A 12,445-nucleotide genomic window follows, 5' to 3' on the forward strand; every position below is an offset into this window, starting at 1 on the left:
TTATAGACAGTGATATTGTTTCCTACGGACAGTTATAGACTCCTCGAGCCTGTTATAGTCTGTAAGGCAGCTCTACGCAATAGCGCTATACACTGTGTTATAGTGTGTTTTAGAGCGTTCCTGAGACGTACAGGTGTAATAATAAACTGCTATGTAGTGTTAGTGTCACACGCACAGCTTTAAACTGGTACAGATGGTTATAAGTTGTCATAGGCAGTCATTGTTTGCTATAGAGCATTACAGAAGCGTTTAGACTCGGACCCATTAAGCCATAGACTGATATATATAGGCAGCTACAGACTATAACCCACTTTTATAAGCTGTCGCAGACAGTTATAGTGTGGTACAGACTTTAATAGACTTCAAAAGATTTATATAGTGAAAGAAATGGATTTGGAGGGATTTGGGCGGCTATGGTGCAGTTATAGAGAAGTTATAGAGAAGATATGGGGCAGTTATAGAGAAGTTATAGAGAAGATATGGGGCAGTTATAGAGAAGTTATAGAGAAGATATGGGGCAGTTATAGAGAGGGTTTAGAGAAGATATGGTGCAGTTATTGGGAGGTTATAGAGAAGATATGGGGGCAGTTATAGAGAGGGTTATAGAGAAGATATGGGGCAGTTATAGAGAGGGTTTAGAGAAGATATGGGCAGTTATAGAGAAGTTATAGAGAAGATATGGGGCAGTTATAGAGAAGTTAAAGAGAAAATATGGGGCAGTTATAGAGAGGTTATAGAGAAGATATGGGGCAGTTTATAGAGAGGTTATAGAGAAGATATGGGGCAGTTATGGAGAAGTTATAGAGAAGATATGGGGCAGTTATAGAGAAGTTATAGAGAAGATATGGGGCAGTTATAGAGAAGTTATAGAGAAGATATGGGGCAGTTATAGAGAAGTTAAAGAGAAAGATATGGGGCAGTTATAGAGAGGTTATAGAGAAGATATGGGGCAGTTATAGAGAGGTTATAGAGAAGATATGGGGCAGTTATAGAGAGGTTATAGAGAAGATATAGGGCAGTTATAGAGAGGTTATAGAGAAGATATGGGCAGTTATAGAGAGGTTATAGAGAAGATATGGGGCAGTTATGGAGAAGTTATCGAGAAGATATGGGGGCAGTTATAGAGAAGTTATAGAGAAGATATGGGGCAGTTATAGAGAAGTTATAGAGAAGATATGGGGCAGTTATAGAGAAGTTAAAGAGAAAATATGGGGCAGTTATAGAGAGGTTATAGAGAAGATATGGGGCAGTTATAGAGAGGTTATAGAGAAGATATGGGGCAGTTATAGAGAGGTTATAGAGAAGATATAGGGCAGTTATAGAGAGGTTATAGAGAAGATATGGGGCAGTTATAGAGAGGTTATAGAGAAGATATGGGGCAGTTATAGAGAGGTTATAGAGACGATATGGGGCAGTTATAGAGAGGTTATAGAGAGGTTATAGGGAAGCTATGGGGTAAATGTGGAGCAGTTATGGGGCAAGTATTGGGTGGCTATGGGGAAGCTGTGAGGACACTGTGGAGCAGTTATGGGGAAGCTATGGGAGAGCTGAGGGAAAACTATGAGAGAGCTGAGGGGAAGTTATGGGAGATCTGAGGGAAAACTATGGACGATCTGAGGGAAAACTATGGGAGAGCTGAGGGGAAGTTATGGGAGATCTGAGAGAAAACTATGGGAGATCTGAGGGAAAACTATGGAAGATCTGAGGGAAAACTATGGGAGAGCTGAGAGAAAACTATGGGAGAGCTGAGGGAAAACTATGGGAAAGCTTAGGGAAAACTATGGCAGAGCTGAGGGAAAACTATGGGAGATCTGAGGGAAAACTATGAGGATACTATGTGATACTGATCAGAAAGTCATTAGTTTAAGCTGCCACTGTTGGGCCCTTGAGCAAGGCCCTTGACCCTCTTGGCTGGCCCTGTGTTCTGACCACAGCTTCCCAACAACCTGGGATATATGAAGAAGAATTTCAGAGGGCTGTAAAAGGATATGTGACGAGTAAAAGTCTCTCTATTACAGCTTCTATAGAGAGTAGCAGCCAAATACAGACCTTTACATAGTGTTACAGATGTTTATAAAGTGTTATAGACCTTAACAGACGATTGCGAATGTTTTTACAGTGTTACACACAGCTATAGCACGTTACACACTGAGCTTTGAAGCTCCAAATGTAAACGCGGCTTTAAAGATGGCTGTGATGGTCCACAATGAGAACAATAAAGCTCACACACTCGACTGAGTGTCAGGATTTAAACTGAATTACACACCAGCACTTACATCTGCATGCACTAAATACACTGTCAGCAGGTTGCCATGTACACCAAAAACCCATACGACATCCTGAAACGATCCACACAGATTTATTTGAACACTAAGGTTTGTTGGGGGAATTTATTTGATCTCTCGTAAATGGATGTCGATTATGGCCAGGTTTCACAGACGGGTTCAGGGACCAGCAAAAAAGTCTGGAGCTCTAGGATTATGCTTTTAATAAATATCATTATCATTATTTTTATTATTATCATTATTATTAACTCATCGTTTTTTTAATTGACGTTCAGCTGGCAAGTGAATGTCGACAGTTAATGCTGTTAATAAAAAAACAAATACACAATAAAAAAAAGTATTTGTTTTTTTAACAAACTGAATTTATTTGCCAGTTGATGTACAATAATAATAATAATAATAATAATAATAATAATAATAATAATAATAATAATAAAACTATTACATGGTCAATGTATATTAATTATTAGTTATTTATTAACAATTTAAACTGCAGTCAGATTAAAGGATAAATGATTATTTGGATTATATTATTATTATTATTATTATATTATAATCTGGAATTGTATTCTATTTTTGCAACATAAATAAAACAAACAAACAAATAAATAAAATTACAGAAGACTGTACAGAAGACTGGGAGTCTTTTTAGATCCTGGTTCCTGGAATCGCGCGCGCAAATGATGAGATCTTAAGAATTCTAGAGCATATAAACCATATCAATAAATAAATATATAAATAAATAAATAAAAAGAGAAGAGAAGTTGCATGGTCTGCCTTATCAGATCTTAATGAATTTGGAGACCAGCTCCAGAATAAAGTCTGAACCTTCTCCAGGAGACGTGGAGCCGCTTTACGCACGGAGCTCGCGCGCACGGAGCTGCACGTTATTCGGGGTCCTGTTGAAGTGCATGATGTTCTCCAGTTACAGAGCAAAGCTTCTCTCTAAATAAACCTTATTTCAGTAATTTTGCACAATCTGCCCTGTTAGAAACTTCCAGCTCACTTTCTTTCACCCATTGAAAAAGAGTTTAGAGATCCGGAGAGAACGCGCTGAGAGCTCCACAAACTGCTGAGATCTTACCTGGAGGTCTGAAGAGCAAATTCTCACTCCAAAAAGATAAAAAAAAAAGACACCCACCAAAAGCAGTGAGGATCAAAACAAACCAAAAACAAGCCCACGCTTATCCGGACGCACAAATCCACAGCGCGGTGTGTGTGTGTGTGTGTGTGTGTGTGTGTAAGCGTTTCTAGTCCTGATGTTGTTAACACTCAAGTGAAAAGAAAAGCAGGTTGATCCAGATCCAGGGCTGATTCAGGAGGAGGAGGAGAAGAAGAAGGAGGAGGAGGAGAAAGTGCAGTGGAGCTCCAGCAGGAGTCTCGCTCTGACTCGGACTGCTGCACGAAGCGCCTCGGCAGGTGGATGCCGTTCCTGGATTTGCATACGACACGCCTGTTGGGCGTGGTTTCTTGCGTACGACACGCCCATCCATGCTGGAGTGCAGGTGGGAGGGCGGGGAGTGACAACAGAGCCCAAACACACACACACACACACACACACACACACACACGATTATTTCTATTATATAATAACGTTAATTACAGTGAACACAATAAAGAACAAATGCAATAAAATTAAACAACAGCTAAATTGTTAATCTCTTATTATTACTAGGAAATGAATATTAGAGGACATTTTAACCATAGAAAAACATGCAGCCCATCATATCAACATCATCATCATCATCATCAATCCTCATCATTGCGATCATCATATCGAAGCTCAAATCAAAGTATTTTATTGGAAAAAAGGAATTGAATCACATGTAAATACTTTTAGTGACGGCCTGAGATTATGACTGAGTTCGGAAAATATATTTCACTTAAAGAAAAAAAATAGTGCAAAAAAGATCAAATATATAAAATACAGAAAGTAAGTGAATAAATAAATCAAGCAATAAATAATCTTCTATACAATATAAAGAAATATACAGACAAAATGGCCCAAAAAAAAACATCCTGCAGAAAATAACAACTTGTTTTTAAAGGGACTTTTGTGACTATTAAGAGTCTGAACTTCATCTGTAAATCAGGAGTCAATAATCTGTAAATAATTTATTATTACTCAGTAAATAATAACATACACACACACACACACACACACACACACACACACACACACACACACACACACACACACATCAGACCTGATTGTAGATTTTATGCCAGTGTGTGTGTGTGTGTGTGTGTGTGTGTGTGTGTGTGCCATATTTAAAAAAGAATAAAATATTATCATTCAAGTTGGACTCCTGTAATGATTTTGAAACAGAGTAGGTTTTTTGAGAATAAATCTGTGATCTGTGTGATGGTGCCAATATGAAGAAGTGTGTGTGTGTGTGTGTGTGTGTGTGTGTGTGTGTGTGTGTGTGTGTGTGTGTGTGTGTGTGTGTGTGTGAAAGAGAGAGAGTATAATTGTATAATTTAGTGGACAGACGCATGCATTATTACGAGATGTGTGTGTGTGTGTGTGTGTGTGTGTGTGTGTGTGTGTGTGTGTGTGTGTGTGTGTGTGTGTGTGTGTGTGTGTGAGAAACACCTTTGGTTGCTTGGGTGTCATTGTTAAGTGAGTAGGTGCAGTCATAGTGGCGCCTGATGGGATTTTTCGTATTATTTCTCCCTCGCTCTCGCTCCCTCGTCTCACATGACCTCCCTGTTTCTCTCAGCGACACTCGAACCGTCGGCAATTGTTCCCTCGACAGCTACTGAGTTGCTCTTTATGCTTTTCCCTCTCAGGAACTCTCTGAGGAACTCTGCTGCTCTTTTCCACAAGTCATCGAGGTCTCGGAGTCTCGTCACCCGCCTGCTCCTGGCTGAATGGCCCTCTATTTGTTCTGCGCTAACTTACAGCTACCTGAGCCGCCTGAGAGGTACTGCTGCTTGTAAATACACACCCCCCCCTAAACCCCAGAGCGATGTTTCCGCAGGGACTTCCCTCTGAGAAGGTGAATCAGTCAGCCAGAAAGATCTCAGTGCCATTCAACAGCATTCACTTCTCCAAACCCTGACCACCATCACCCACTCCATACTTCTGAAGGTCAGATGTGAGCTACTGTCATGGCGACCAGAGACAAAGCACTCTCTAAGACATCAATTGTCCAATTCTCTGTTGAAGAATAAACCACTTTAACCCTGAAAACCACCTGTGAGGCGATTACATGTAGTTTAACAGCTGAACACGGCGATGATCAGATCTGGATTCCAGCTCCATATCCGGCAATTAAAACCGTCTGTGTGGAAACATAGCAACATTTCCGTTTGGTGTCCTGATGATTTGAAAACCCCAATAATTACTTTAAAACGTTTACGAGAATATTTTGTCTTCATGCTCTATGTTGAGTTTGGATTCACTAATAATAAACATACATTTCGCATTTAATTTAAGGTACATTTAGAACAAATACAAATGTGTGATTAAGTTGCGATTAATTACGAGTTAACTAATGACAATCATGTGATTAATCGCAATTCAATATTTTAATCTACTGACAGCCCTAATATATATATATATATATAAAATGAGTCAGGTTTAGCACATGATGCTTAACTTAACTTTTAATTCCATGCTAATCATACGCTAGCACAGCTACAAAAATGCCCTTTACTGTATTACTGATTTATAATGTGTGCAGAGTTATCTCCTCACACACACACACACACACACACACACGTCGCTAGGCCACACTGATAGCCGCGCTGAGTTGAATGCTGAAGCGTGTCGTATCTCAGAGCTTCAGTACGACACGACGCTGTAAAGCCTCCAAACTAGTGAGAGAAGAGCACTCCTGCAACTCATTAGCATATATATGAGAAAACTTCCTGCTTTTTTACCTCAACAACTCACTTTATCCACACGCACACGCACACGCACACACACACACACACACGCACACACAGTCTCCAGTGTTCTCCTCAGGGACAAAAAACCTAATCCTAAACCTTACTGCAGTAAGTAGCGTGAGGATTATGAAGAGTGTGGAGAGTGTGAGGAGCATGAAGAGTGTCAGGAGCTTGAGGAGTGTGAGGAGCATGAAGAACATGAATAGCATGAGGAGTGTGAGGAGAATGAGGAAAGTAAGGAGCATGAAAAGCATTAGAGAGTGTGAGGAGTGTGATGAGGAGCATGAGGAGTGCGAGGAGCATGAGTAGTGTGAAGAACACGAGGAGCTTTCACTTCTTCAATTATTTTTAGAATCAGGTGGACAATAAAAAATGTTCAGTAGCCTGAAGACGATGAGTCGATTGACTTTGCTGTGGTTCTCCACATGCTGCTCAGATCCCAAATCTCATCATCTCACATCACATTGACATCGACATCTCACATTTACTCCCCATTTTCTCTTATAATAAGCTCCACTATTCTAGGAAGATGTTCTTCTAGACTTTGGAGTGTGCCTTTGGAAAACAGTGGAAATTCATTTAACTACAAGAGCGTTAGTAAAGCCAAGATCTGATTGAGATCTGATTGAGATCTGATTGAGATCTGATTGAGATCTGATTGAGAGCTGTGTGAGATCTTCATTGTGAACTGTTTCCAAACTCTTGTTCTTTCTGGCATCTAAAAGCATGAACTTGTAAAAAGTGACTCCTCCCACCACACCCGCTGATGTCATCACCCTGAGGAAGTGAAATAATTTTCCTCTGTGTGTGTGTGTGTGTGTGTGTGTGTGTGTGTGTGTTGGCCCCATCCAACCTCCTGTGGACCATGTCAGAGGGTTGGTGTGTGTATCCCACTAGTAATCCTGTCAATTGCATTGGATTGTCTATGTGTGTGTGTGTGTGTGTGTGTGTGTGTGTGTGTCTTTTGAATATTATATTGTGTGTAGAAAGTTTTATGCAATGTGTGTGTGTATGTGTGTGTGTGTGTGTGTGTGTGTGTGTGTGTATGTGTGTGTGTGTGTGTATCTTCTGTGGAACACCAGTTAGTGCCCTTTGTCCCTTCCTGCTGCATGAATACACACCACTTCCTTGCTTGCTTCATCCAACCCTCATTTGTGTGTGTGTGCCAGTGATGGAAACTGAACCGTATTCAAATCACACACACACACACACACACACACACACACACACACACACACACACACACACACACACACACACACACACACAATTAAAATAGAGTGGTTTTATGTTTAAAACTCAGTTGTATTGTGTTAGATTTTTTTTTGTCATGATCTGAAAATAATCTGGATAATTACACACACAGTGGAGACACACTTCACTTTTCACTCTTATATGTGAAAAAGCAAAAACTTTCCTGATTTCAGAAATCACTCACACTGTGTTCCTGCATGTCCTGGCAGCCAATCAGAATCCAGAATTCGGCGTCCTGATGTAGCACAGGATCCATCACTATACTCCTTATAAATCTCTCAGCCGTCTCAGGAACTCGTGCTGCAGAGGAAAGAGAGAGAGAGAGAGAGAGAGAGAGAGAGAGAGAGAGAGAGAGAGGGAGGGGTGGAGGGATGGGGTTCTGAGTTCTGCACTCGTTCTGTGGTGTTTTCAGAGAAAATAAACGAGTCATGTGCTGTATTATCGGAACCGAAGTTCTCAGGCACGGGTCTGTTCTGATCGGGAACTTCCCAACCCCGTGCAGACATCATGATGGATGAAATCTGAGCTCCATTTTTTCTTCTCATCCTCTTCTTACTACTTTTTCTCTCAGTCTCCACATGGACGGTGCTGTGTCCAAAGAAAAACAAATACACACAGGTGTGTGTTTATCTGGTTCATAAGACAGGTGAAAAAACACTGGTTCAGTGGTTGTGTAAAAGTTGCACAATGGTTATGGAATAGTTGTGTAAAGTTTGTGTATTGGTGGTATAAAGGAGGTGGAATGGTTGGTTGTGTAAATGTAAGAGAATGCCTGTGGAATAGTTGTGTAATTGTTAGGTAATGATTGTGTAATGGTTGTGTAACGGTTAGGGAGTGATTGTGGAATAGTTGTGTAATGGTTATTGCTTGTGATTCAACAAGTGGCATGTGACTGTTTCAGGACTTAAATCAAAGGCATTAGGCATTATTACAGGCATTATTACAATTGAGAGTTAGGGGCCTTGCTCAAGGGCCCAACATTGGCAGCTTGGTAGTGGTGGGATTTTAACATGCAACCTTCTGAGCAGAAGGCCAACATCTTAGCCTTTGAGCTTTTACTTCCCCCATCGCTTCCATTCCTTTACCAATCTCTTTTCTTTTTTTTATTAATGAGGTCATGTGATTAGGACCAAAAAAGACCAAAAAAACTGCTAGAAAACCCCCTCAGTGTATATCCCGAGTCCCCTCGTGAGCGCCGGTGGTTCATTAGACGCAGCACCAGGGTGTGGCGTCTAATGACGTTTGTTCTCAAAACGAATGCTTATTCTCAGCTCCACTCAGCTACATCCGGGAAACGTATTCACCACTTTCCCAGGAAAGACACAGAGTTACGGAATCACTTCCTGAACCCACCTTTTCCCTCCAAACCGTGACTCACTCTCTCCTGATGCCCGGGTCTCCACGGTGACCATTATCACCATTATCACAAACTCAAACATGGGAATAAACAGAAGCCACGCCTCCTTCACAAGGAAAACACTCAGACCAGCACAATGAACGGGACCAGTATGGTTCTGAGGTTCTGAGGATCTTCTTAAAGACCACTCTCAAGATTGGAACCTGCACTCACTCTCTCTCACACACACACACGCACGCAGACACACACACACACACACACACACACACACACACACACACACACACACACACACACACACACAGCATACCAAGGCACAGAAAATAGAACACAAGAGTGTAACCAATGGCGTGTGTGTGCATTATCTGAATCCACACACACTTCATGTAGTCATGAAGTCCATCATGGCACGCTGAAGTCCCGCAGGGTGTTCAGTGGAATTCCTGATCTGAATATTAAGGAATGCTGTTGGTAAGGAAGGAGTGAGTGTGTGTGTGTGTGTGTGTGTGTGTGTGTGTGTGTGTGTGTGTGTGTGTGTGTGTGTGTGTGTGTTGTGGAGGTTAAGAGAGAGAGATTGACAGTGTATTGCCCAGGCTTGTGGGTTTCCAATACCTCCAGCGCTCCATGACGAGAGTTCGGTTTCTTTTCCACTCTCGAAGCTGAGACAGAAACCCTCGTCTTTGAGCTGAAAATCTGAGGAGTGTGCTCAGGCGTCCCGCATGCGTGTGCACCCGTGGCAGTGTGTATGTGTGCATGTGTGTGTATGTGTGTGGGGGTGATGATTAACATTTAACATCCAACAGCTTTCATTAAATGAGCCGTCACCAAACATCAATCAGCCAGCAAGCAGAAACATCTCCAATACCTCAAGGAAGGAATGCTGTGGTGTGGGACAGAGGGGGGTGTGGTCTCTGTGTCTGTCAGTCACAGTAAAGGAGGTGTGGCCTCTGAATTAGACATGTCAGCTAATTAGGTGTGGCCTCAGCATCTCAGGTCCAGTCAAGGAGGTGTGGCCTCAGCATCTCAGTTCCAGTCAAGGAGGTGTGGCCTTAGCATCTCAGGTCCAGTCAAGGAGGTGTGGCCTTAGCATCTCAGGTCCAGCCACGAAGACATGGAGTCATCGTCTTAATCTAATTCAAGAAATTCACCATCTCATTCCTAGTCCAGGAGACATAGCTCACCATTTTATTTCTAGTCCAGAAGTTGTAGCTTCACAATCTTATTCCCATTCCAGGAGGCATAGCTTCACCGTCTCATTCCTAGTCCAGGAGGCGTATCTTCACCATTTCATTCCTAGTCCAGGAGGCGTAGCTTTACCGTCTCATTCTTAATCCAGGAGGCATGGCTTAACCATCCTATTCCTAGTCCAGGAGGCGTAGCTTCACCATCTCATTCCTAGTCCAGGAGGCATGGATGACCATCTCATTCCCAATCCAGGAGACATCGCTTTCTATCTCATTCCCAGTACAGGGCGCATGGATTCACCATCTTATTCCCAGTCCAGTGAAAAAGTAATGGCCTTCGTATCTATCAGTTCCAGTGACAGAGGTGTGGTCTTTGTAACAGTCAATCCTGCTGAAGAAGTTGTGGCCTGCATGCTTGTCAATTTCAGAGGCGTGGCCTCACATGCTTCACTCCAACATGAGCTGATTCCAGATCAGTCGTTTATCTCAGAGACTCTTCATTCATCTGAAGCCAAGTCCAGACTTGCGTCGCAAAGCAAAATAAATCAGCTGCGGCTTGTCAGGAGCAAATTTCACATGTCATCCCACATCACCTGGCACCTCATCATCTTCTCCACGAGCAGCAGGAGAAGCAGCGATGACGTATCAGATAGGAAGAACGCTTTAAATTAGCGCCACTTTTAGCTTTATTGGCAGAGATCGCGTCGCTGCAGGAGATTCCTGACCTTGCGTGTCCCATGGCTCTGATCACACACCAGCCGTATCTGTTACACAAACTCAAATCCAAACATTGTGTTATATGCAAGTGTCACTGTTTCTACCCCACATGCGCTTGTCGGCTCTTGGCTTTGTTCTGCTGATCGGTTTATGCAACTAGAACACCAACAAGGAGCTCCGGAGATTCCACATCGCAACTGTTCTCAAACTATTATCTCCAGATCTTATCTGTAGTTGCAGTACATCATTCCAAACCTCAAAGTTCACTCGCTACATATAAATAACTCTGTATTTACAGATGAAAATATGCTAACAACGATGCATAGCGATACAAACGCCAACCTGTGTCTGATGCACACTTTTTAAATTGATGCATCACGTCGTTAACTTTTATGCTGATGCCCTGAAGAGAATCGGTAAATCTTAGAATCCCTACTGTCACGGATAGAACAAGAGTCAGAAACCGGCAGTAATACACAGTGTTCTTTATTAGCAAAAGGTACACTTAACTGAGTGCTTCCAGCGAAGGGGAGCCAGAAGCATGGAAACACACAGAGCAGTATGGAGACCGTAATGATCTATGGAGTAACCTGTAGATCGGACAGTGAGTAAAGGGGAATAGGGACCTTATAAAGGGGACATGTAAATAGAGGACAGGTGCAGGTGATTAGTAGGAGGGAGAGGCTGAGTGAGAGTGTGAGCATTAGCGTGAGGCATGACTGCTGGCTCCCTGACACCTACATAAACATACATATAACCCCTTTTTTCTGTCAAAAAAATCTAAAAGTTGCACTGGATGACTCTTGCTTCATTCTGTAAATGAAAGTGAAACTCTTTTTTCTTTGAAGACTTAAAGGTTCAGAGGTCTTTACACTATGAAGCCGATACACCAGGAGCCTGTTGTTTTAAAGACAAGAGACTTAAACTCACACCGATTAAAGGTACAAAGTAGCTGTAGCCAATAAACCTGCAAAAGAGACACCACAATATATAAACACCCCACCCCTCACACACACACAAACACACACACACACACACACACACACACACACACACACACTCACACACACACTCACACACACTGCCAGAAAACAATACGATGTGATTCCTTCTTTCCATTCTTTTCATTCTTCTTGCCTCCCATTTGTTTGTTTTGGCATTTCAACCCTGGGGTCTTACAGATGAATATTGAAAAGCGAGCGAATCAGTCACGCGCCTCTCACAAAAGTCGTGTTCGCCCTCCGTAATTATAAAATAGTTTCCTCGTGAACATCAAATCACGTCCGCGTGTTACAGATACGGGGGATGTTTTTTTTTGCCCGCTAATTATACAGATCAGCGTACATTTAACCGGATCATCAAACAGGCTTTGAATGTTTTCGTGTTATTGTAGCACAAGACACCAGAGCCAACACAATCACTGCTCCAGGAGAGCTATTCATCTACCCCCATTTACCCTAATTTACCCCGTGTACCCCACCTCCAACCCCAATCCAATACACCTTCCTAGAATCCAAACACTCACTGACCATTATAACATCCCTGAGGCATGGTGGAGCATCAGGAGGAAGACTGTCTCATGAGGCTTCAGGGCAGAGTTGTAGCTGTTAGTAGCTAACGGTTGGCTGATGTGACAAAACTCTCGCATGATCACGATACATCAGATCGTATTTCTGCAGCGCATAATGTATAACAAGATAAATCCTAAAGGGTTGAGAGTCTGAATTGCTGATATCCTGTGGTTGCAACAC

General features: G+C 42.2%; 1 protein-coding gene and 1 long non-coding RNA gene across 2 annotated transcripts in view; both read right to left on the bottom strand.

Moving 5' to 3' along the window:
• Positions 1-8,652, bottom strand: part of LOC310721846 — an 11,214-nt gene extending 2,562 nt beyond the window's left edge. Inside the window, exons 1-2 of the long non-coding RNA XR_014532210.1 lie at positions 7,621-8,652; positions 3,370-3,779 (exon numbers count right to left, since the gene is read on the bottom strand). This is a non-coding gene — a long non-coding RNA (uncharacterized lncRNA). The remainder of the gene's footprint in view (positions 1-3,369; positions 3,780-7,620) is intronic.
• sema3fb (sema domain, immunoglobulin domain (Ig), short basic domain, secreted, (semaphorin) 3Fb) overlaps positions 1-10,717 on the bottom strand; it is a 60,523-nt gene extending 49,806 nt beyond the window's left edge. Inside the window, exon 1 of the mRNA XM_083533804.1 lies at positions 10,714-10,717. Within this exon, the coding sequence (XP_083389930.1) occupies positions 10,714-10,716 (3 nt within the window). The 5' untranslated portion in view covers position 10,717. The remainder of the gene's footprint in view (positions 1-10,713) is intronic.
• Between the last annotated feature and the right edge of the window lie 1,728 nt (positions 10,718-12,445).

This window comes from Silurus aristotelis (assembly GCF_946808225.1).
Source record: "Silurus aristotelis genome assembly, chromosome: 28".
Classification (NCBI taxonomy): Eukaryota; Metazoa; Chordata; class Actinopteri; order Siluriformes; family Siluridae; genus Silurus; species Silurus aristotelis.